Source organism: Dermacentor albipictus, chromosome 9, assembly GCF_038994185.2.
Source record: "Dermacentor albipictus isolate Rhodes 1998 colony chromosome 9, USDA_Dalb.pri_finalv2, whole genome shotgun sequence".
Lineage (NCBI taxonomy): Eukaryota > Metazoa > Arthropoda > Arachnida > Ixodida > Ixodidae > Dermacentor > Dermacentor albipictus.
Genome location: NC_091829.1, coordinates 29,497,040 through 29,523,572, shown reverse-complemented (window position 1 = coordinate 29,523,572; position 26,533 = coordinate 29,497,040). Strand labels below are relative to the sequence as shown.

At 48.6% G+C, this 26,533-nt stretch overlaps 2 protein-coding genes across 17 annotated transcripts in view; one reads left to right on the top strand and one right to left on the bottom strand.

Moving 5' to 3' along the window:
• The window catches only part of LOC135917982 (transcription factor atf-2-like), a 52,640-nt gene extending 39,410 nt beyond the window's left edge, over positions 1-13,230 (top strand). The window contains exons 2-5 of one of the 2 annotated variants that reach the window (XM_065451640.1): positions 2,085-2,420; positions 3,710-4,209; positions 5,149-5,530; positions 6,414-13,230. In XM_065451640.1, coding sequence (XP_065307712.1) covers positions 2,101-2,420; positions 3,710-4,209; positions 5,149-5,530; positions 6,414-6,837 — 1,626 coding nt within the window. In that variant the 5' untranslated portion in view covers positions 2,085-2,100 and the 3' untranslated portion in view covers positions 6,838-13,230. Of the gene's footprint in view, positions 1-2,084; positions 2,421-3,670; positions 4,210-5,148; positions 5,531-6,413 lie in introns of both variants that reach the window. The other variant, XM_065451639.1, reaches the window with a different exon arrangement.
• The window catches only part of LOC139049833 (uncharacterized), a 349,117-nt gene that overhangs the window by 240,593 nt on the left and 81,991 nt on the right, over positions 1-26,533 (bottom strand). For 7 of the 15 annotated variants that reach the window (XR_011508582.1, XR_011508581.1, XR_011508583.1 and 4 more), the window contains one exon: positions 7,741-7,861. The exons of 5 other annotated variants lie outside the window; for them this stretch is intronic. The gene's annotated coding sequence lies outside the window, so the exon portion shown is untranslated. Of the gene's footprint in view, positions 1-7,670; positions 7,862-26,533 lie in introns of those variants that run through there. 3 more of the 15 variants (XR_011508596.1, XR_011508591.1, XR_011508597.1) reach the window with 1 other exon arrangement.

The following is a 26,533-nucleotide window of genomic DNA, read 5'->3' as shown; positions in this document are numbered from 1 at the left end:
ACTGCGTGACATACAACCACTACTACGCCACAACCATCTACTACACATCTGCTGAGCGCACATGTGTGGAGTAATAACGATGACGACGATGATGGAATGAGGACCTTCTCTGAAACGGGGTGGAAAAACATGTTATCAATCTCGTTCTTTTTTTACCTTACTGTTGCCTCTTTAAACACTTTCATGACTGATGACGCGGCAGACAGTCTCCGAGTGTACTCGTGTTTCATCCATTTTACTTAGAATGGATCACGCACACTCTGCGAATAAATTCGCTCCTGGGCACCGCACTCAGCACGATAAAGGCACCTCGTTATCATTATAATCCCAAGCAACTGCCGGTGCCTAGACGTACGAGATTAACAGCAGACTCTCAAGATGTACTATTTTTAGACAGGCACTAAGATAAACGTTCGCTCGAAATACTGATCGATTGCGTGATTTGCGCTTCCATTGATGATACCATAACTCGAAACGACGGGTACCGTCGAATTTTGATCGAAAGAAAGCCAACTGGAAAGTAAGCGCTAGTTCTAGGCTGCAGTGATCAGTTAACATTTCGGCAAAGTTGGGGGAAAGTTCCAGGGAAAGTTCGCACCTGTGCTAAAAAAAAATACCATTTCAGCTTTACTTTCTTTTGTTCGGTATGTTGTATGTTGTGTAATGCGTAATGTGAATTTCCGCGGTGGCTGTTTTTGTTCTCTCTGGTAACAAATTTCGCGCGAGACACGACACCACATTGAAGTTGCGTAGTACATAACCAAGGCGTTCCACTGACGAAAGATGAGTACAGATCAAGTGCGCAAAGTTTAATAACGTTAACGCTGCAAGCCTCGGTCAAAATGAGATTAAACGCGCTGAAAGAGCCGCTTAGATACGTTGTATAACGTTGTCGAGACACCTATAGCGTGTACTGGAGACCAGTTACCGCCGTTTCTCCACGTGACTGACACACCTACAGCACACTTATAGTACACTGTCGGCAAATTAGCATTGCTTCTGGTGTTTGTCTGCAACTTTCATCCGTTTCGACCTGACGTATCCAATGCTCCTCTCGATTTCAAGGCGTTATATTTTACCTGGGGTTAAAGTTTCTCGTATATCAATCAATCAATCAATCAATCAATCAATCAATCAATCAATCAATTTTTATATTTACATAAAAATGTTATACAGATAGAAGTATACAGACGTTAAAACTGACATGGTTACATAGACATGGTTAAAACTGAATTGGGACCTCCTGTTCATGGTTGACTTATGTCAACCATGAACATGAACATGTTGCTTGCCATGAACATGAAGTTCATTTGGCAAGCAACAACAGCTCAATTGGTACAATTGGTCAATTACGGTCGGTGTGTAGATATCCTGCGATTCCTGTCGTTATACGATTCGTGTACACACCGAATCCGCCGAAAAAGCTTACTCGAGTGTCGTGCGCCGTTGGCTCGCATCCAGCGCTACTTCAAGAGCGAAGTCATCCGCTTGACCAAGTTTTCTCTGACCTTTGTCAACAGTGACGCAAATGTCTACCCTATGTCGAAAATCTATTCCAGCACTCTGTGAACAGCCCAACTGTTCGTGGACCCGCAGACTATGCAATTCCGTAATATTGTTAGCTGTCAAAAAGATCTAGTAGTCAGATCTTCCGTTCTGACACTAGTGAACTCTCGGGGTACTGGCTGTTGAAGAAAGTTCACAGCTCAGCAAAGTTCTCGAATTAATCTAGAAGTCAGAACTTTTGTTGTCCACGTGTAAACTCTCAGGGTACTTGCTGCTGAACAAAGCTTACAGCTTAGCAAAGTTCCCGAATTAAAGGTGTTCCCATATAAACGAAACAGCCATTGCAAAAGGTTTTCGATTCAGCGAAATTAGACGAACTTCTAGCGCTACGTCAACCGTACGGCGCCGGCAGTTTGCAGACGTTTTTTTTCTGTAGGACGAAATTACTCGATATAACGAACTCCTCGATTTACCGAAATTCGCGGTTCAACGAATTTGCCGGGTCACTTTCGCTTAACACACGGGGTTCGATCCGCTCAAACTGAAGTGTCGCACGCCCGTTCTTCTCTGTCCGGCAGCCGATGGGCCTCTGCCATGATGGTCACTGAAGGAGAGCCCATCGCCAAGCAGCCCCGTCCGGGCGAGTGGCTCTGCTCGATGGCGGCGGTTGCCGCGTCGGCGGCCGCAGCCGTGGACCTGCGCTCCCGCGAGCCGCTGTTCCCGACGCGCAAGCAGCGAGAGTTCATACCGGACAACAAGAAGGACGACACCTACTGGGACCGGCGGCGACGCAACAACGAGGCCGCCAAGCGGTCGCGGGAGAAGCGGCGCCTCAACGACATGGTCCTGGAAACGCGCGTCCTCGAGCTCGCCAAGGAGAACGCCGTCCTACGAGCCGAACTCGCAGCGCTTAGGTACGTTGACTTCCTTCCTCGATCGGGAACTTAACGGGAAAAAAAACGATAAGCTAGGAGGGACGGGAGTGGCGGCGTTTACTGAAAACGCAGCAACCCTACAGTAACCCTTCGTTAAAACGAATCGTTTTATTCGAAACAAGGCTTCATAAAGTTTTTCGTTTTCTCACGTTACTGCAACTATTCTATAGCCCCTCCAATTTAACAAAAGAGATGCCGCTTACAAGAGAGTCAATTTCCTGTCCCGGCGACTCCGCCACAACGAAGGGCTACTGTAGCTCTAATCTCCTTATAGCGAAATGGGGCGCAATGAATGCCCGATGTAAACGAACACTGGTGCATAAAAAAAATGATAGGTAAAACTAAACGTCCTTATTTTGTAAGAGTCGTGGCACCAAAGGATCACGACGCGTGAAACGCATGTATGTCATTGGAGTCGTGTATATAGGTTATTTGTCGCAATTTTCGAAGCCACTGCTTCCGTGACCATACCTGTCATCGGGTACCGTACTAATTTCTTTGTGGTACATTTGTCGCACGAAAACCTTTGAAAGGGAGCACATAACTTGCAGAAGATAGCCGCGAGAGGCACAGCAGCAGCGCTGCAACGGCACCCGCCAATAGGTCTCGTCACACGTGCAGTGCCTTCTGACGTTTCGCGAATTGTGCGCGCGCGTAACGAGGAAGATGTAGGAAACGCAAGGCGCAGGAAACAGAGCGTGTCTGTAACCCCGCCACAGCGAAACGAGGCGGAGCGAAATATCGGATATAACGAAATGCCCGCACTGACGCTGCGCGTGTCGCTTAGCATCTTACGAGATTTAACCATCGAATGTACGGAGGAGTGGACTACAAGCAAACTGTACTTGTAGGAATTACGTTGCAACGTAATTTGCTCTGCTTAACTTTTGCTAACTCTGGAGCTCCGGCATTTGGAAGGCACTAAGGTCATAAGGATATTGTCGCTTTTGTTTATTATTGTATCAGGCTAGTATGGTAGTTTATGGTGTACGCATCAACGTAGCATTAACTGAAGCCCGGCGTAATTCCGCCCCAGCGGCCTCATCCGACGGCTTGCGCCGCGAAAGTCGAGTCCAGCTCCTGCTAACTCTTATCTATCATCGCGTGTGCGTCGAGTCCTTTGCATTTTCAAAGTTTCGTTTTCTTCTTTCGCCGACGTTGCGTCCCCTGCGTGCTGCCTTTACAACGTTCTCCCCCCTTCTTTTCCCTCTCCCCGCTCTCTTTTTCAGCGCTCAAAATTCTCCCCAAATTTACGTCTCTCCCCTCAGGGATAAATTCGGCATTCGCGGCTCGCTCGTCGTCGAGCAACAGGCCCAGCAACACCCCGCCGACATAGCGGTCCCGGTCGCAGTACCGGCCGCACCGGGCCTCACCGACCTGCGCGGCCGACGGAACAAGCTGCTATCCGCGCTACTTCCGGCCCTGGTGCCGCCGCCGTCGCCAGCTTCCGCGTCAGCTTCCCAGCCCCTCGCGACCTCGCCCTCACCCTACGGGGCAGCGTCTCTGGCACAGCAAGCGCAACAGCAAGCACAACAGCAGCAGCAAGCGCAAGCGCAGCAGCAGCAGCAGCAGCAGCAGCAGCAGCAACTGCCGCCGCACCAGAGTCACCTCCTGAGCCAGAGTCAGAGCCACCTGCACCACCACCAGCAGCTGAGCCAGCAGCTCAACGGCCAGCACCAGCCGGCGCTCCTGTGCGCCGCGCCCACGCCGGCCCTGGAAGACCACAGGACGGCAGCGACGGACCAGGAGTCGTCGCCCCTGTCGTCGGGTGAGCGTGGATCTCGATAACTCGTTCCACGGGGCCCGCCCGGCGGACTCTCCCGTCTTATATGTTTCATTACCGGGACGACATTCTCGGCCGCTCAGCTTCGGGGTATATATATATCAATCACTTTCGCGAGGTTCTGCCTGACTAGACACTGGGAGCGCCGATGTGTTGTGAAGCCGACGGCGTTCGTGGCACTATGCAAACCATATATAGCGAGCTTGGAACGCTGTCGTCTGTATGCCGCCGGCGAGTCCCGTTCGCAGTTTACCACATCTCGCGAAAGTGATTGAGAATACAGCTGCCCAACAAAGCGTTTAGTCCAGGCAGTCGTCGATACCACCTTCCGCAAGTAAAACGAACTGGAATTCTAATTTGACTCGATCCTTGAAATAGCGATAGCGCTGGCCGACCCTAGTGAGCGTGAATTAAAAGGTAGGCTAAGTTCGTTTCGTCAGGCACATTACGTACAGTGTGTGAAAAATCAATCCGCACCGATTTGGCCAAGAGGGTTGACAGAAAGCCAATTTCTCTCTTTTCGAATTCAGCGCCCAAACGGCAGAGTTGATGACGCCTGTATGACGCCAAAGATAGCGGAGCGCTTTCCTAAATCGTGCACTCTTCACCCGCAACCGCACAAATGACGCTGCGGAATGTAATGGATTTCTTCTTAATTGACAGACAACTAGTACGTAGCGCCGAACAGTCATTCGCAAAACACGTGACGTCACTGGGAGCTGGCGCGGTAATTCCGAGCCGGCGTCACCATCCATTTACCCTTGTTCTTTTTCGCCTTTCCCGGCGTGCTAAAGTCCGTGCTCGAAGTCCTTACGGCGACAATTTATCGGACACTCCAGCGCGCGCGCACGTGTCGACTTTCCTCGCCAACTGTCCGTGCCCTCTGCAACTTTTTTTTTTTTGGGCTGGCGCCTGTCTGCGTAGGTTCGTGGTCCTCGGCGGAAGACAGTCCCCCGGCGCACCACTTCTGCCTACCGCACAAGCTCAGGCACAAGTGGCACATCAGCGGCACGGAAGGGGGCGTGGCCCCGCCGGGTAGCGCCGCCGCCGTCGTCATCACCGCCGCCGCCATGGTGTCCGGGAACGGGAACGCCGGCAGCAACGGCAGCGGGGGCGGCTCGTCGTCCCCCGAGCTCCGCTCCTCGTCGTCGTCGTTCCACGGCCGAGAGGACACCGCCTCGTCGGACGGGGACAGCGGGGCGTCCAGCACGGACGCCCCGTCGCCGCGCCGGGACGAGGCCTCGTCGCGCAAGAGCCGCAACGGCTCGTCCTCGGCGCACCACCACCACCACCACCACCACCACAGGTACGCGATCGTGAGCGAGCGACTGCGTGCGCCACCGCTGACGGGACCTCGACCGAAAGAGAGCGAGCTGGAGAGTAGCGCGGGAAATCGATTCGCACGTGCAAGCGGTCCACTCTTAAAGGGAAGGCCCCGTCATGCGGCTCTGACATTTCTGGCGCTCTAGATGCAAGTGTCCGCTGAAGATTATTTTAAATGCGCAGATATACCTCTACTTCGGTATATATAGCTGCCCGATGTGCCAAGAGTTTCAGTTGAAGGCGTACGGCGATCTGAAAAGCCTGATCGAGCTCTACCGTGTAAGGTACCAGGTCTACACCTTCACAACACACTGCCTGACAGCTCACCCAAACTTCTCGGAAGAGGGGTTTTTGAATAGTCCTCCTCAAGGTGTGTGTGAGGTCGTGGAGGACTGCGGGGGCTATGTATGCATAGGCAAGTGAAAAAATGCCATCGCCAGCAGCCACAAATCTTCCGCTGCAAGGAAGAATACACTTGCCAGAAAGAAAGGACAAGCACGTACTCCACAATCACCTGTTCCCTTTACCAGCAGACCGCATCGTGTATTTAAACGCAGTAGGGGAGTGCAGTGGCTTACGTAGTGCGATAGGATAAGGACATGCACAACAATAGGATGAAGTGGAAATAAGACACAAGTAATGTTCTGAAAAGGAAAGAGTACGGTGAGACTAGTCAGTGACGCAGAGTAGGGCGGCATCAGGTCCTTCGTCGTCCCTAATTGCTAATCCAGAACTGCGCAGCACTAGTCCAGAAGCGCGGCGGAGGGCATACGGCTAATAGCTCATTCACTGACTGTCTGATCCGACGATCGTGTCTCGCTGTGCAACATAGCGCTAAAACGTTCCTCACGCCCTCCCTCGTGCAGGTCGGCACACTCTCGGTTAGACCTGCAGACGGAGAACTTCCAGCTGCGATCCGAGATGCAGCGGCTAGCGGCCGAGGTTGCCAACCTGCGAGACATGATGATGAGCGGCGGAGGAGCCTCGCCTCACAACGGAGCGCCGCCCCCTCCGCACCTGCACCCCCTGCAGGCGGGACACGGAAACGGCACCGCGGGCGAGCACCACGGTCCCGACCACCCGCCGCACCTACAACCGCCGCCGCACCTCCAGCACCTGCAGTCGATGGCGCAGGTGGCGCCACCGCCGCCGCTCAGGCACCACCACAGCCACAACGGAACCAACGGACGCGCGGCGGACGAGAACGGCTCGGCCTCCGGTGGGGTCGGCAACGGCTCCTCGACGTCAACCATGAACGGTTCCAACCGCGAGGACAACCCCAGCCACTGACGGGACAGACCATTCCGTCCACACGATGAAAGGCCAAGGTGCTCTCTCTTACATCCACCCTGTTCATTTCCATCGCGCGCCGCCGTCTCGTAAAATGCGAACTTGAGGAAAAACGAACTGCGCATGCGCAGAGGCGGTGCCTGCGCGGCCGTCACTTCTGGGCGCCGCTGGTACGTTACGCAGCACGAGCGAAACACCTGCCCGTCATCCTCCCCCGCTCCGCAATTCCAAGTGTCCAGGCGCCTGGTGCAGCTATGCGACGCCGAAAAGCAAGGACTGGACTGCGCACGAGTACCGAAGCTTGTCACGTGATGCCATTCTCTTCGCGCGCCGCGAGTGAACACTAAGATTGTCCGCGTGCGTGTGCGCGCGCGCGCGTGTGTGTATGTGTGCGCGCAAGATTTCCTCGCCTGACTACCGGGCGCACCGTTGGACCGACTATGCTGTGCTCCTCAACAAGCATGGACAAACTGCTCGTGCGCACTGACACCCTGCTACGTCACGAGCCAAAGTGCGCGAAGTTTCGTCCGCCCCCACGTCGACATGGTCTCTACCTGGCTGGCCGTCTGGCCAGACCACCGGCGTCCATCTTAATGTCCCATGATTGTTGGACAGCTGGCCAGCAGTACTGCGCGCCTCTTCCACATCGACAAGTCCCCGACATACACATTCAAAAAGAGTCAACGCCTCGCGTGTTTGTCAGTCGGCTCTCGGTCACCGTCGAGAGCTGCGCCACGCCATCGGCTCAAACAAGCAACAGTCACCTCCTGGTCCTTCACCTTGAGAGCGTTCACAACAGGCTCGCAAGGGACTGAGCGCGTGCCGATAGTTACCTCTGACGTCACCGGAAGAAGGCCGAATCTTCTGTCAGCGCCGCTCCATCGCCTGTTTGGTTCGTCCGCTAGTGCTTTGCGTGACGAACATGGTGCTACAATGACCGGCCAGTGGTTCTCCTTGTGCCCGCTGTGTCGACGCTTTGACCCTGTGATGTCACGTCGCCGGCGTCTAGGTCATCTGTGTACACCTGTAGAGCGTGCACGCACCATCATTACTTTCAGTGGTGGTGGTGGAGAAAGCAGGGTTTTGTGGCTACAGAACGTTTCTTTTTAATATATATGTATATCTATATCCTTGTCGTGCATGGAGTTATGTCATGATATTGTGTAGCTCGCCGCTGTGTTATGAAAGCACTTCAAGTCACACGGATACGAAACAGCAGTAGAAACTTTCTACACTCTAAAAAAAGTTTAAACACTTTTCCTTTTGGGGGGGGGGGGGCGGGGAGTTATCGTGCCACTCAACAAAAATTGCCATCTATGTTGCTTGCGTTTCCTTTCTTTAAAACACTGGGCTCCTGCTTTCTTGTCAGGAACGCTGCGTCACGCAAAAACTCACATGCCGTTCGTGACCTGAAAGAGCGGGGCGCGTAGCTATAAAGAAAGGAAAAGCACACAAGATGATTATTCTTTGGGGACAAGATAAGCCCCGTCGTGCGCAAAATTCCTTTAGAGTGCAGTAAATGATAAGACATACGCATGCGCAGACCATCAATGGGCGTTTCCCGCCCTTCTTGAATCCATGATAGTTTTTCCATACCTAATCTGGCTTCTCCTTTTATTGACACAGCGGCAAGCTTCAGAGGCAAGCGGAAATCAAAAGTGCTGTTTGGGCTCGATCATAACCTTGATGTCATGAAATTACACGGCGTCGAACCCTCACTGTATCAGATTTTTATTCATTACAGTTCCGAATAAGAATGCTCTCTTTTAGTTTCCGTAGTGCTCAAGACCCGAAAAATTGTTTGTCAGAGGACCACTGCAATTCCTTCCAGTTTTCATCAGTGCGTCACCGCGTACGCAGCAACTTTCGAAATTTATTTCACCGAGGTTCACCAGGAAATCGTCAATAACATTACAGCTCTAATACCGAGAAAGAAACACACTAGAGAACAATGACAACATGATTACGGAGGCATGTAGCTATTTGACTTGAACAACCGACTGGCTCATTTACTTCGATGAGATCCGATTTGCTGGCCACAAGTACGCCAGCAGACAGACATACACACACCATCCAACAAAACAAGGAAAGGGAAAAAAAAGGCTTCGCCCTAAAGAGGTGCCATAATCGGTGCTCCGCCGAGCACCGATTATGTCCTCACACCCGTCAATACACCGCTCAAGGTCAGAAATATGATCTGTTTTCAAGATACTGACGCAGCATGCTTTCCGCGTGACCACAGTAAGTCTTGATGCAGGCAAGAAATGTATTGTTTCTGAAGGATCTCGAGAGATTCGCCAAACCCGCCGCACCCGGTTTGGAAATGTGTGTGCTTACTGCACTGACTTACGCGTCATTAATTTTGTCATGGCTCGCGCCGAGACCCATAACGACGTCTCAGGACGATGGCATTCTTAATGTTAAAAGAATGCACACGGAAGATGGTAAAGGATCTCTCGAGCAATTGGCGACCACAGCATCCACAAGTCTCGTAGGCCCTGCCGACTCATGGCCTGTGGTCTGTTAACGATAAACGCCTTAAGACAAGAAACGAAAGTCGCCATGTTGTCACTGTGTCACTGCGCACGAGAAAGGCGATATCTAGACAAAATTCTGCACACTTTAAGAATCGTGACAGCGCCTCTTCGTCATTGCGAATGAACTTTAAAACGGCGAAGCAAGCTCGTTTTAAAGTTGTGCTGCCAGGTATCAAGCTCGCTGTGGTCACGTGACAGGTTACACTCAGTGGTGCCCTGAAAATTCTGCATGATGAATGCTCTCACAGCCCACTTCTCTGGTACACCGACTTCTACGGATGCTTGCAATACGTCATACGAGGCCCTGCACCGCGGTGTTCGGAGCCTGCGGAACATGCATATCTCCCGTTTGTATGACGGTGCGCTGTGTTCCCAGCAGAGCAGAAAGAAACATGACGTCACCTAGCGAAGGAGAAACACCAGCTGTGCTAAGCATCGCGGTGCACGCTTGAATAGAGACGGCAAGAAACGCAGTCTTGCACACGAGAAAGAAATGGTCCTTCCTTGCTTATGCTGTTCACAAAAGCCAACAGCTTCCAAACGACCCTTCAACATAAGCGAAACTATCTTCAAACCACACTCTAACTAGCGATATGAAAACGGACACAGCTCGCAATTGGCTGCGTGTGGCTATGCTAGGCCTCGCGGTTCATGTTTGAGAAAAACCGACGAAGAAACGGTTCACAGTTATCGTTCTGTAGCCTGTGGTGATCACACAGGCCAGAAGCCAGGGAACTTCCATATCGAAAGTGCTGAGATTATGTTCAAACGACTGGTTCGTAACGGCGCGTTGGCGCAGCGGCAGCATTCGACATATTACGAGCGTCTAAGTGAGCTTATGAAACTCGGAGACTTGTGACGCAAAAGTGAACAGGGTTGTCTCCGTCATGCACTAAATAAATAAATAAAAAAAATAAGCACGAGGGGCGAGAGACACTTCTTTTCCTTCGTTATACTTTTCTGAGTGCATTGTGAAAAGGCAAGAACGTTGACGTACGTTGTTTATCACCGTTATAGTCGGCCTGTTCAACCAACCTTCCCTGGTCTCTGTTGCGGCGAAAGGAAGATTATATTACGTGCTGGGTTTGTCGGATGCTTGTGATGATAACGCGTGTGTGTGTTTGTCGGTGAGTGCTCGTACGTGTGACCGGTGAGTGACGACTGTGCCACTATTGTACTGTAAAGAAATGATATGGACAACGCACATGGACAGTGCTGGTGCTGCTGAAACGCTTTATTTGCCTGTTGATAGCAAGATTTTTCTTCACCTCTCGAATGTCTTCACTGTTTGTCACTGCTGTGCCGCACCCACGTAAAAACAGCGGCTTATATTTTCCTCGCTTGCTGCCTAAGGCAAGTTCTTTGTTATTTTTCGTACTTCTCCATATGCTCGACATCATAAGGACACGATTACAGCGAACAACGGTTCGGCCGGTTTCAGTTAGGAGTGATGCTAATGAATCGACAAGCGCACGTACCAGTGGCAGCGAAACACTCTACGAAAAGGAGTTCTAGCGGCTCCGTTTGCGAGAGTAACTGCTTATGTCGCGTTTGACTCCCTTCTAGGGAGTTCTCGCACTCACCTGGTGGAGCATATTCACTCGGCTTGAGGCATAAGCGCAGTGAATGTACTCCTTCGGGAGTGAAAAAGCTCCCAAGAGAGCGTTAAACGCGGGACAAGTAGTTACTCCCTCTGGAGGAGTAACAAGCACTCCCTTTGTTTCTAGAGTACATATTAGCGACGAAGTAGTAGAGTACAGCGCGAATTATTCCCTTAATATTTGGTTTTAAACCAGTAGAACGCTTGCACCTTTAAGCTATGTTAAAAGCTCTTCGTACGTGCATTCTTCGGATCACGTGTGAAAAAATTTCTTCTTTCACTACAATAAATCGAAATACAATGAAAACAAAATAAATTATACGCCTGCACTTTTGTGTTCAAGGTGTGTAGAAATTGGCCTGAGCATTCGTGAACGTAGCTCAAGCACGCGAGTGTCAAGTATGACTGGAAGATATAAAACGAAGCTGCACCCTCAAGTTGATCTCAGCAATCGAAGTAGGCTGTCATATCAAATCTGATGGACTTTTTTCTCAGACATCGTTTTTTTTTTTAATTCGCTTCGCGGTTTCGACGCCTGCAGAACGTATAACAGGGTGGAGTTTATTAATAGTTGTTTCTGAAAAACGCTACTGGCTACTGATCCATAGGATATGCAATTTATTTATAGAAACTGTCTAGCCATACCGTTATTTTACTTTTCTTTCCTCAAGCTTGGAAATAATGATTGGAGAAACATGTCACCGGCTTCACCATATGTTGCGACAGGACAGTGACCTTGGAACTTGTTGGTCCTTATTATTTTGTAACGAGACGAAAAGTTCGTTGCCCAAACAAAGATATCAAAACTTCGGCTGCCATCTCGACAGCTTTCTGGAAAAGTATGGTGGTAACTGGAATGACGTGGGGCTTATCTTCTTTTATCTTCTTATGAATAAAATTTTAAGACGATGTCTGCGACGGTTGTTCCATCTCCCAAGGCGAAGCTTTAGCTAGCCAAGGCCTGCCCGTCTGGCTGTCACGTGATACATTGGGAAGCCTCCAGAACAGGCAGCTTACCTGTCAAACTGCCCGCTGTGACCCCAGTGGTTGCAGCAGACGCATAGCAGACGACAAGGCTGCCTGTGTTGTACAGACGCTTTAGAAAGCACCCTTAAACCATATTTATTTTGTTCGACTTCTTTGCAACCATGCAGACGATCGCCGCAGATGACAGACCGTCTGTTATAGGCAACGTGCAAGCAAGGATGTGACGTAAAAAACGTCGAGCACGTGGACTCCACGCTCCATCTATCACATGTCTGTAATTCAAAATGCAGCGTCACAGACGATATTACGGCAATACCGCTTCTTGGCAGTTCATTGTGCTTTGTGTTCAACCGAAACGTCGCTGATGTGCCTTTCTGTAATGCATCGCGCGTTCTTTCCTTCTGCACTGTCACATAAATCATTCAAGGAGTGTGTTTATTTTTATAGCTTCTTTACGATGCGTTCTTCGATTAAAATCGTGCGATGAAAGACGAAGCTCGCAAGGGAAAAAATAAATCCAGGAGGTTGTGGCGCGAGTAAACCGATCCCAAGATCTCCACGTTTGCTTTCTCAAGCACGAGTTGTCATTGGTGCTTTGATAATAATATGTTTAGAACAAAGTTTTAATGATTTACAAGGCAATCTATGTAAATACACGGGCACTGCCTCCAATAATTCGGTGGTTAGAGGCAACATACCTAATAAAATATCTCTCGCCTTCTGCAAGGTCCTTCAGCGCAACCAGGCGAGCATTCTGAAGAAAACTTCAAACTTTTTAGAGAGCCCCGTATAAGCGTCTGGGCATTGCATTTGATAAAAAAAAAGCACAGGGCCACTATAAACAAAATGAAATAGTGGCGTCCGCCACGATAGGCAGCTGAAAGTTTCACCCGTGCAAACTTTGTTGGATTTTTTCTTTCCCTTGTAGAGTGCCCGTAAGCCTCATAAATCACCAGTGTGTGTTCCCACTCTTGTCACGTAAAACTGTTATCGAATTTCTGTTGCCATTTAGTGGGAATTGTTGTGGAGCGGAAATTGTTGAAAAAAAAAAAGTTGTTTTCCCTCTCGATCTGTTTCACCGTTCATCCTCCATGCATCTGTCTTTCGACAGTCTTTGTTCATGAAAACCAGAAAGAAGTTCTGCATGTGGTTATACACCCCATATATGAATAACCGTTCGTCCAAACCTGTACTGTACACAGTCTGTCAGCGTGGTTCTTTTTCGCGTTCACGACGGATCGACAATAAAACACAGAAGTTAAAACTATATGTCTACATGCGACTCTTGTCTTCCTGCCTGTCTGTCTGTCTGTCTGTCTGTCTGTCTGTCCGTCCGTCCGTCTGTCCGTCTGTCTGTCCATCTGTCTGTATGTCTGTGCAGCGAAAATTACGGAGACGTCTGCTCCATCTGCCAGGAGAATTCACAAACTTTTTCGTCTGCAAACGCGGTGCGTGTCAATGTACGGCTGCCTTCGCTAACGTCTCTTATCACGGCTGGATCGTATCCGCATTCACGACGATGTCGATGGTAAGCACGTTTTTAAAACAAGGTTCTACTTTTTTTTTAATTTTCGTCCAGCTTAGGGCAGAATATATTAAAAACATAGAAACACGGACGCCGACCAAAGCTGCATTTTTTGGGGAACCGCTCGATTATTCTGACGCACAGCGGCAGCGCAACCACCCACTCCACTGATTCCTTCCACAGCGGCAGCCACATCTTCAGACGTATGTTACCTTGACTAGTTCATGAACAAATTTCACACCTAAAATGATCTGCATCGCAGACGAAAACATTAGTGAACAGATGACTGCACCTACAGAGAGCCTCCTTACAGAACAAAGGCTGCGAATGATCTTATTAAAGTGTCCATATTGAGTATAAGCACGTAATTTATAGTTTTACTTACCAAAATTTACTATTTTTGAGCATTCGAGCAATAGTTTTTTAAATCCTTGACCTTGGCAGGTCTGTAGTGGATAAGCGAGCATTTTTCTGGCCAATCCTATAATATCGGTATGAGCCCGGGGTTACACGGGGGCCACAAAAGTCAAGCAGAACAAGAGACAAGAACTGAAAAAGTCGGCATGAAAAGCAGCCGAATGTGGAGAGAGAAATGAACAGAATGGGACCAGAGCGTGCTCCGAACGCGCAGCGTTGAACAACAGAGAAGTGAACACGCTTCCATCAGTACTTACAAAAGAAAGCTTCGATTACAACGAATTTCCACGTGTAGGTGGGATACATGAACTCCTGATATTTTTTATGCGGACCCTCTGTTCTTTTCATACTTCGCCCACCGCTTCAACAGGTTCATAACTCTTCCGAGCCATTTTCACAGTCATTAATATACGATATAGTTCGTAATAACGGGGTCTCTCCACCATGAAGGCCAACGCCAAGGTAACCTCCTTTTAAGGGGCTCTTCCGATTAACCTTCTTGCCTTTCTCATCTCTTTTATCTCTATCTTTTTAAGAGGGCCTATAATACCCAGACCTTCGGTAGTCTACCCACTGTCACCAGCGACAGACATTAAGGCTTAGCGTCTATAAACACACACAAAATAAATTTCAAGGCCATTCCAACCTGCGAAGGTGAATGGCCAGTGGAGCCAATATAAACATCATGGTAAGAAAACTTGTGGTGCAGGCTTTATTGCATCACTCATTACCACTTAATAACAACGGTAAAAGTGGCTTTGTGGTCGCTGTGATGTACATTGGTCGGCATACTCACAACTGCACACCCTTTCTTTGATAATGTCAAATCGATTCACGTACGCGACTGTGTGGTCGGTTGGGCCGGATCGGTGAGGCATCTCAAGTGATATATCTGCGACACGAAACGCGTAAACCACTCCTTTTTTGGTCCCGACACGTGCGCACTGAAATCACAGACAACGACCACAGGCGTAAACTCGTCGCAACTAATTCACGTGAAGTGATTAGCGTAATAGTTCTGCGGAAACCCGCAAGGTGGAGAGAAATAAATAAAGGGAAAATGAGACACCCACCCAATCCTAGCAGTTGCTACGAAGGAAACCCATAGGGTTCCTGGAAAAAAAGACTCGTAGTTGAAAAATTCGTCCTGTTCCGGGACTCCAACCCGGGACCACAGCCTTTCCGGGGCAGCCGCTCTACCATCTGAGCTAACCAGGCAGTTAGCAGATTGCAGGGCGAAGTCTAATGCATCAACTCGAAACAAAGGCAAGAGTTTGGTGTAACAGTTCTGCGGAAACCCGTAAGGTGGAGAGAAGTAACTAATAAAGGGAAAGTGACACATAGCGACGTGGGAGCGGCCCGCATCAATCCCAGACTGATCCTTCAGGACCTAAATAAAGTTCTTCATACCATATCATACATCCCTTCATTAACCACGCAAAGTGAGTAGCCGTGAACCTTACCGGGCTATGATCCATTGATGCTGACAGTTTTTGACATCCTGTTGTATGTTGTACGCATGATTAGAAAGAATGTAAGCACTGTTAGCTCCACTTTGCTGAGTGTTTCTAGCCTCTGCCTTACGAGCCTATGAGCCACCGCATTTTTCGCTTGCGTATGGAAGTATGAGCCATTGATGATGAGAATTTCTGTGTGCGAAGGCGAGAATTCTGTGGTACCCTAGCCATTTACAGCTCCGTTGTAAAAAAAAGGGGGTGGGGGAAAGGACTGGGGCAAGAAGCTTGTTACACTGCACACGAACTAGCAGAGCGAATAAAATGAGCACCTGCTCCTGACGAGCTGTTTTAATACGCACGTTATGCTATCATTGTTTTACGTTTGACGCCATCTGCCGGCACGAGCAAGTACTTCAAACAAAGTCCAGAATATAAACCGCCCGCAATGACTCCGGCCCAGTGCGATGCAAGGCATCACGGCATAGCCTTCAGATGAAGTCCAATATCACTGAAGGAAGTGGCAGTTGGTAAGTGTGCATACTACCGGAACGATAGACGCCAAGCTTGTGAGAACGTTTCCTAGAACATCACCGAGTAGAAAATTTGACACCGTCGTCTTTTCCGACTTTCCCAGCATACGCGGCCCACCGTGGGGGGTGGTGGGATACGAATGGTTTCGCTGGTCGCCTCCACAAACATGGTAGTAATTTCGCCACTAAAGCTGTCCTTGAAAGAAATCTTCATAAGAGGTATAGCTTCCCCCGAGACACAGGATCTACAGCGGAAGCCCAGTTGCTATATGCCATTGCACTGCTGAGTTCGAGCTCACGGTTTGGATCCGGGCCGCGGCGGATGCACTTCTACGGGGGCGAAATGCAATATTGCACGTGTAATTTAAGTGCGCGTTAAAAAACCGTAGGTTGTCAAAACTAATTCGGAGGACCACCCTAATGCGTGCCTCGTAACCACATCCTGGTTTTAGCCCACAAAACAACAGAACTTAGTCTTTTTCCTCCCGAGACACAGCTCGTTAATATTTACTGACGACATGGTCGAACCGGTCCTGCTATTGCTATCACATTACAAGGCAATTAGCTGTAGCACAAAGGCCAGAGGGCTTTTATCATGACGAAAAAATTGATCGTACCACCGGGATGTAAAGTATCGACTCCGTAACAGCTATAGCGCCGGCAGGTGACCGCAAGTTTCGAGTAAGACCGAGGAGGTGTGAGGCTCATAATGCGCCGAATTCAGCAGGGTATGTTTCAGTATTCTTCGTTTACCGCCTGCCTCAACGTTACTAGACTAGCTTTAGTAACGTTGGCCTGCCTTACAAGCGGACAAAGGAACGCAAGAGGCACTGCGCGAGAGCATACTTGTTATGAGAAGGCTTTGCAGCAGCGCCAACTTCCATTCTCGTGTTCAGTCGCATGCACAAAACAGAAATGATCTCAGTAGATACTCACCGAAGCGAGTTTTTTCTTTTTTTTCACATTCCAGAGAGAAAGCCCAGTTTTACACAGTAAGAAGCACGATTTTCATTTAGGCCCTCATAGTATTTACCAAAGTGCCTGGAATAGTTAAGTTAAAGAAAAGCATCCATTTTACACCTTTGTAACGCTACACCAAGAACAGATATCGCAGTATCGCCAACAGAACTTGTTAACTTCTCTTAAGCGAAGGAAGTTGATATTTACGTGGAATTGTTATGTCTACGAGGGCCCTCGACCCTGTCGAATCCCTACTCACATATGAGTGTGTAGAGCACACGACCCTAAATATTAGTGTTGCATTTCACATAGCGAGATTTATTCAGACCACTTTAGGGGTTTCCATAGCAACAGTATAGCGAAATGTTATCGTCGAATAAGAAAGTTTCAAGTGTGAAGTTTCAGCTTTTTAAATTATACTGCGCTTTTCAAAAAAAAAAAAAGAAAGCTTTACGCAGTGGTGGAAGAGCCACTTAACTTTTCGGCGCAGGCAAAAATCCGATTTGGCGCAGCAGCAAATGCTTTTGGCGCAGGGTCCAACGCACGTGTGCTTACCATATATCACGCAAATTTTAACGAATATAATCGATATGTTATGGAGACGGACCCGTCGCGGTTGCTCAGTGGCTATGGTGTTGGGCTGCTGAGCACGAGGTCGCGGTATCGAATCGCGGCCACGGCGGCCGCATTTTGATGGGGGCGAAATGCGAAAACACCCGTGTGCTCAGATTTATGTGCACGTTAAAGAACCCCAGGTGGTCGAAATTTCCGGAGTCCTCCACTACGGCGCGCCTCGTAATCAGAAAGTGGTTTTGGCACGTAAAGCCCCATAATTTATTATCTTTTTTTTTTTTATGGAGACGGGTTTGCGCGAGGCTTACTCTGCAAACGCGGTCAGGAAAGGACGCGAAATTCCCCCACACCGCGACGCACATACGGCCGGCTTCGTCGATACGGCGCCGTGAAGGCACCGCTGACATGTAGTCAACGAACGTGTGTTTATTAACTCAGGATGCAACACAGTGCGACGGTCACCGCTTGCGGGCAAAGGCTCACCGCAAGACCAATCGAGTACGCACGCCAGCACTGAACAAAACATCGCGCAATTCACTGTAGTATAATTTACACCCTGAAAGGTGAAAAAGGGTGTAAATGTGTCTATAACTGACCCCCTTAGGGTGTTATCTATATAACGGACACCCGATGGGTGTGAGTTATATACACATTTACACCCTTTTAGAGCGCAGCTCTTTGGCGTCCGTTCCTGGGTTTCGCGTCGTCGTCGGCGTTGTCGTCGGCCTCGTAACCAGCTCCGCCCCCCTTTCATCCCCCCAGCGCTAGCAGCGACCGACTGATACCGCTGGATGCCGCTGACGCCGCTATAGAGAGTCAAGATAACGTGACTGCATAGAACACCGTCGCCGCCACACAGAAAGAGGAGGAAAGGCCCCCCCCCCCCCCCTGTTCTTGTGTGGCGGATAGGGTGCTCTTCAGTTGCCGACGCGCCGGTTATTTCACGTAGGCCCCGGCACGTCGACGAATACGTGACCACCTTCCCACGGCTAGACCTGGTTCTTAGCGCTGCGGAAGCGAGGGTATCATATTGTTTGTGTCGGCATCGGCGGCGTTGTCCCTTAAACCAACTCCGCAGCTGGGGTTGACTCACTATCGGCGTCAGCGGCATCAGTCAGTCGCTGCTATCTCTTCCCTCCTCCCTTTATCGTGTTGTCCGCTTGCTGCGCGCGCTTCTGCCCCCATCGTTTGCCGCTGGGTGTACACGCCGCCCCCCTCCCCCTCTTCCTGCGAGTCTCCGGTTGTCAAAGCGCCGGCTCGAACTTAATTCCTTTCTTCGCTCCTCCTCCAATGCAACCCCTGTGCGGTGGCAATCAGAGAGCCAGATCGGTGGCGGCGGATCTGTATATGTGCACCACCCGAGCCGAAATTGCCGCTGCCGTTCGCCACTGCGAAATTATCTGCCAGTTCTTTCTGAGCCATGAGCGAGACGACCGATGGAAGTCCTCCATCTGCTGCTGCTGCTGCTAAACGAGCTGCCAGAGCAGAGGCCCAGCGCCGTCGCCGTCAGAATCCAGAGGTGCGTGCCGCCGAAGCAGAAGCTTACCGTCGCCGCCGTCGAGATGATCCAGGAGTACGCGTCGTGGAGTCTTTGTTAAAAGAATACGTGTGAAAAAAAAAAAATTCTGTGGTAGCGCATACATGTGTTGCTCGATTTCTTTGCCTCAATCTATCGAAAAGGTGAAACAGCTTATTTGCTGCGCTCAAATTTCGCATTAGGAAGTAACGTAATCGTCGCTAATTTTTTCACTTTTCTGGGTGTAAATTATTTTACAGTGAATACACTCACGTCATGCACAAAAGGAAGTTTTCGAATAGGTGCCGAAAAAAAAAAAGATAGCGTCAGCACTATCATAAGAGACAAGTCGGGCATTCTATTTCCCGGGATGCTATTCTGTACATAAGCGACATTTACCCAGAATGCCAAAATCGCCATGTCTTCAGACCTGATTGTCTCACAAGGCTAGTACGGCCTCTCTGATTGGCTAAAACGCCAAATAAATGGGGAAGAAGGAAAATAAGCCGTCTGAATTTCTATCGGGCCTTACGCACCGATTTATGACGAGCAAAAAAAAAGAATAACAACGCAGTGGTGGAATAACTAGCGGGAAAGAAAATGGCGTTACACGGACAGGGTTTACCGTTTCAGAACATTACTCACGACAATTCAAGGAACCAATGGCACATCTACGGCGCCGAATCCAGCATTTAGACATTTACATGAACAGTTTGTACGTTCACGTTGGACTGTTGCTGCGTGATTTTGCGGCGCTAACAACAGGGGCCGAAAGAAAACGTGCGAATTCGTGCGCGATTACAACGTGGCTTTATATTAAGAATTAGGTGCACATGTTAAATCAAATTTTTGCGATGTCCTGACGGCGATGTTTTTTCTTCCCAGATTCTTCGACAAAAGTAAACCTTTTCAATGTTCAATTGATTTCGATTGTTTGCATATATGAACTTTACTATCACGTTATAGTTACGGGGAAGATGTCTTTCCATGTTATTTTCACGGCAAATTAACCTTGGCAAATATGAACTCATTGGCACGTGCCAGTTCAATTGGCACGTAAATTTTCTAGTTTGCGTTGTTAGTTGTTTTCTTTTCTCGTTTTTTTTTAGCCTTCCATGAATGTGCACAATTGCTGAAATCTGTGAAATCTGTAAAACTCAGTGCAGTGAGCTATGTAATGTTATGTATGCAATGCTATGCTATAATGCAATGACATGTAATGCTGTGACCCATGAATGTATTTCTTGTTTTCTGTATTATTGTATGTCTTGTTCCACTCCCCTCAATAATGCCCGTAGGGCCATGAGGGTACTTGAAATAAATAAATAAACAAACTCACTACCAAAGATAGTAACACAGGTCCTTATCCCCATCGTGGTCACGTGCCATATCTACCATGTAACCACGACGACACCCACCGCACTCAAGGCAAGGCTGAAGCAAAGAATAAAAAAAAAAAAGAATGACGAACGAAGTTTGTCCAGCTTTCGCAGTTTCGTTAACCATGCAGGCTGCGCCATCATATCCCGACGCTAAACTTTTATTTGTGTTGTGTCTTATATGCTATATCTGCAATAAAAATCCAGCCGGCGTTTTTACACTAAAATTGATTCAGGATTCTTGTAATCTTTGGCCTATAAAGCCCTGTTGTAGCATTTGCAGTAGCCTGCGCAGACACTCGAATAATTTTACTCCGTTCTCTACGCGCGTAGTTTTGAACGGCTATATTATAGAATGTATGCAAGGGCTTTTGGTATACACTGCACGAAAACCGTCTGTAAGTGCCATATTTCCCCATAATAACCTTTGTAAGGAACTCATATTTTAATTACATCATCATCATTTTAATTACATTGCGCACACGCACTGTCCACCACCTACAATATTTCCTTTTGTACGAAAGAGCTTTGCGTACGTCATCTTAAATATTTCTCATAGCGCTAGATTTTCCCATGGTAACCTCCGTAAGAAACTCCACGTCTCTCTAGCGCTGCGTCGCGCTCTGCGCCACTTGCCATTTTATAGGGTACGCGGGGTTTTCTCGTACTTTCTACTAATACTCCTTCTGAGCGCCAAATTTGCCTGTGGTAGCTCAAGTAAAATATATCCACGCTTTCGCTATACTTAAGTGCATTGCTCAAAGGAAAAGTTTATTTAACCGACAGTAGCATGAAACTATAAGGAAAGCTTATAAGAGTTTTTAAGGGAAAAAAAGAACAATAAAAAGCTTCGCAGTTGAAGCGCAATTCGACCAAGTCCGGGGATCGAACCAGGTACCAAGTATCACTCACAACGCGAACATAGACAGCGACCAAAAGAACGACGAATACGAGCGCTGTCTTCGTAGTTCTTTTGGTCTCTGTCTATGTAGGCGATGCAAGTGATTTTTGAAACAATGGAATACCAACTAGCCCGTACCCAAACCCTGCTCCGGGACCAAGGCCTTTCAGGGGCGGTCGCGCTGCTACCTGGGCTAACTAGGAGACCGGCAGATCGCAGACCGAGGCCGAATAGATCGACCGCTCCAAGCGCAGGGACAAAGCATATGACAAATCACTTCGGCGCAAGCACACAAGGTGGACAAAACTTCACCAAAGGGAAAACTGTCATGTACCCCACTGCAACACGCACAATGCATATATATATATATATATATATACACCGGCAATGCGCAGTTTTAACCCGCTTCTTCACTGCTTGTGCGGGATCTTTGATTGCGATTCACTGAAGCCGTCTATTAACGCCACATTTTTCTACGGGAATCTCACTGAGAAATGCCACACCTTCCAATTCGCGAAAAAATTCGCCACATCTTCCTGCGCGTGGGTGCTTTTGTGACACTATTTCATAGCGCGCACAAAAAGTTTGGTTGCACTCTGCCAAAAACTCCCTATTAGCGCAATATTTCCGCTGTGGCGAACATAGTATGAGAAACTCTACGTATCAAAACGCTCTGCCTATGGAGGCGCTTTCTCGCTCGCCTGCGTCAGTCCGTGGCCCCCTGCGCGGCGGTCGCATCGCAGCGCAGCGAGAGCGGCGTCAACGACCTCGCGCGATTTCACTGTCGACGGTCGCTGCCCTGGTTCAAGTTCGTTCACTTTAGGAAGCGGCCGCTGCCGCCACTGTACGGCCTCGCACAGCCGGGCCCGCTGGCGCTGCACACCTTTCACCGGTCGCTCCGCGCACCGCTGGTTGGGTCACCGAGCTTCTTTCTCGCAGTGCCGCATACACTAGGCGCGAGCACATTTCGTCTGCTACGCGGCGTGATTATAGCAAACGCGTCGCCGTAGTCGCCTGCTATTATAACGGCGGCGCTGCACCAAGTAGGCGGCAATGTCTGTCGTCTGCGGCAAGCCACAGCTCCCGCTGAGCGAGCACTCGTCGTCTGTCATGGGTCGTCTGCTCAGAAAGGGGCACGCTGCAGATGCCGTTACTTCCAGGTGGCGACGTTATCGTGGGGACCCGTCTAGCATTCCATGTGCATATTCCGAAACTTTATTTATCAAATGCCGTTTCTCTCTGCGAGCTCGATGACTGCTTCTTTATGCAAATTAATTACATATATACACTTTCTTTTTCCTTGTTCTAGCTTATTGTCCCGCCTTTTGTCAACAGCAGTCAAAACATCATGCAACAGTGAATAGATCCATAGTTGTTAGGCTCGGCTGACCCACCATTTAATTTGTGTGCGTTCATCGTGGCAACATATCACGACCATATTCGAATAATTCAAGCTCCGAAAGATGTTAATGCCCCTAGATTCAGCAGCAACACTTACCGAGCAGGTAAATCTGGCAGAATTGAGCAAGCCGACGAGAAAAGAAAAAAAGGAAAGAGGAATCGTTGCGAAATTCCATATAGTATAGCAGCTCATAAAGAAGGTAAAAAAGTGACGGAGCGAAAAAAGTCGCGTATTGTACCTACGCTACGGTGCGTCGACCTCCCACTGCTCGCCTCAGTCGTCTGCTCTCGGAGCAAACAGACGACACATAAGGAAAAACACAACAACAGCAGAAGTTACGCGGCGCTAGCAGACGAAACGAGCGTGCACGCCACACATATGCACGGCTCATGTCTGCGCTATAGGGAAAGGATGGGCGAACGCTGGCGCCATTGCACTATCAACGGCGTTGCACCGCTGGGGTGTGACACAACGAGGTCGACCGTATTCTCTTTTAGCAGCTCGCATATATACTTTCTGCTTCGGACGCTTTACATGGAAATGAGCTGAGCTGCTGGACTGTCCGAAAAAGAAGCCGCAAGGGAGAGGAGGAGGGGGAAGAAGACCAACTCGACGCAATAAACTGCCTTGGCGCCCCAGCGGCACGAACGAGGAACCAATCTCGAATGCAGACGATTACGCGGTGTTGGTGTCAGCGGCCTGTGTATAGTCAGTTTTGTGGGTCGGTTTTAGACCGAACGAGCTTTCGTTGACTTATGCTAGAAGTGCAACCGTCAGGGAGAGGTCAACAGCTCCCCGCTTTTCAACTTCAAATGGCGTCATTCTCCTCGGTTGCTCATTCATAACGACCAATTGGAAAACATCCAAAACCGCGTTGTGCGATTTATAGCCTCGATTTTTGACAGAAATTTAGCGTGACTGCAGCCAAGGGTCGTCTTGACCTCGAACCTCTTCAAGAAAGGAAAAAAAGGTTTGTTTGAAGTTTTTCGACGAAGCGTTCAATTGCAGGACAGGCATAAACCTCGATAGATAGCTGCTCAAGCAAGACCATTCTAACGCACGCATTGACCTAATTCATAAAGTAAGAGAACTGCGATGTACGACTGATGTCTTTAGGAAGTTTATCTTCCCGAAAATGATCCGTGAATTGAATAGATCGCCACATGTCGTTTAGGATGCCTCTAATGACTGATTTTTCGCTTCACAATAATTTGATTAGCTGGCGCGCGTGCTCGTAGTTGCATAATAATTCTGAATGTAATGTTATTTTTTTGCATGTTAAGTTTATTTTTTTTAATTTTTACTGTTTGATTTAACGTGCTTCCTCAAAGTGTTGCACCTGCTTTTGTAGTGTTTTGTAATCCCTCGGCCTGAAGGTTTAGATGCCGTGGTGGAGCGCTCGGGGAGGACAACTTTCTTGCTATGCCCTCTCTCTCTCTCTCTCTCTCTCTCTCTCTCCTCTGCGGCGCCTGCGAAAGATGGCTCCGATGGTGGGAGAGGAGGGTGACAGTTGCCTTGTACACGCAGGCGCTCGCGCTGCTGGAGAAAGCACATATACAAAGAAACAGCTTATATGTCTAGACCTTTTAAAACGAAAGCGCCCTAGGCGTCGCCATAATGCCCTCTGGCCCCCGGCCGCGCAAAAGCGTTGCAGACGCCCCTGCGTGTGCCTTTGTGCTCCCGCCGCCCAGTCCAGAGAGCAGGTTCTCGCTCACTCCGATGAAAACGTCTAGGGACACTTATAGCACCGCTACATATTTGCTGGTTAACGACTCCGTTCTAAGCCGGATTGCGCAATGAAACAACAAGCGCTGCCTAAAGCACCCCACTAAACCAATGTATGCTTCCAAGCGTGATATTCCTATAACTTAATGAACCGAATGGGATTTCTAGACCTATTCGGCTGCTCGCTTACATTGACAAGTCTTGTCGATGGTCCTTGCAGATTTAGGAAATTTATTTTACCTTCAGCCCCTGTATGATATTATACAAGGGTTGGTTATACACGGGAGCAAAAGATAAAGAAAGGGAATAATAAATAGAGATTGGTTTATTTATTTGCTCAGGTACTCTCATGGCCGTATATATATATATATATATATATATATATATATATATATATATATATATATATATATATATATATATATATATATATATATATATATATATATATATATATATATGAGGCGATACACTTGATTACAAATTTTCTGCAGTTGCTATTATAAAATAAATTATGGGGTTTTACGTGCCAAAACCACTTTCCGATTACGAGGCATGCCGTAGTGGAGGACTCCGGAAATTTTGACCACCTGGGGTTCTTTAACGTGCACCTAAATCTAAGTACACGGGTGTTTTCGCTTTTCGCCCCCATCGAAATGCGGCCGCCATGGCCGGGATTCGATCCCGCGACCTCGTGCTCAGCAGCCCAACTCCATAGCCACTGAGCAACCACGGCGGTTACAGTTGCTGTTTTGAAGGATGCAGGTGCTGAGAGGGAAACAACGGAGGTAAGGCAGGTGATTCCAATCGTTGCTGGTTTTTGAAACAAAGGATTGGTATTAACATTTAGTACGGTAATGCCACACCCCAACTTTCAGATGATGGACAACGAGCCATGATAGGTAATGAGGGGCGTTGAACAGAAGTTGTTTCAAGTTTTCATTGAAGTAATAAATTTTGCAAAATACCCGCAGTCAGGCTTGGCGGCGTCGTGCGGGAAGGTCAGAAAGATCTGAAGTTTTTTTTTTAATCTGTGAAACACTGGAATGGCGCGAAAAAAAAAGAGAGAATGAAGCGTGCAGAAAGATTCCGAAGGGATTCTAGGGATGTGGTTATAGTGATGTAGTTGGGGGATCCCACACAGACGAGGCATATTCTACATTGAATCGGACTAGGGTCTTGTATAGAAGCAACTTTAAGAATACTGGGGCTTTGGAAATGTTTCCGCGAAGGAAACCAAACATGCGATTGGCGTTGTTAATAATGCATTCGATATGTACGTTCCACGAAAGATCATTAGTGATGTGAGCGCCTAGGTACTTGTACGAAGTCACCGTAGTTAGAACGGAATCATTAATAATATGAAAATTGGCATTAGAAGCGATAGCAGACGATGTTATTCTCGTTGAGTTACACTTTTTAGTGTTCAGTTTCATTTTCCAAATGTTGCACCAACGAGAAATGTCAATCGCAGAAATAATCGTTATGCAAAAGGTTATGCGAAAAATGCAAGGACTTAAAAGAAAACACACACACATCCTGCTTACGGAGGCCAAGCATCACTCACACTTGCTTACATAGTAATCCTATATTAGAGCATCCAAATATCAGCGACATCACGGGGACCGAGTTCTGAATTTCGACAACAGCGCCGCCACTAGCCCTTCTCCCCCCCCCACCCTTCCCCCACCCCTCCCCGCCCTACTGCAGGAAGCTATATAGTGAGAAACTCTATGGAAGGCAGTAAGGTGAGGAATACGCTCGCGAAGCCTTAATCATTTCTTTTTATTTCGTTTTCGGCGCTTTTATAATGCAGTGGTGGTATACAGCCATTTCACCTTTCGGCGCCGGTCCTGGCGCACGCAAGAAAGGCAATTTGGCGCAACAGCAAGTACTTTGTGACCGATATGTGGCCGATATGTCACGTTTGTGATGCACAAACGTGACATATCGGCCGGGTTCGCCAATACGGCGCAAATAACACGCCACACATATCGTCAACAAACGCGCGTTTTTTAAAGCCAGAATGCAACGCAGTGCGACATGATGATAGCGTGCTGTTGGTTTTAACGCGATAGCGTTAACGAGCTCGTGTCGCAGAAAAGCCGGTGTCTCGGCGTCGGTGGCGTTGGCCGTGAGCGATATTGATTTCAGTTTTGCTATAACTGCGAAGCATCGACGGAAGGA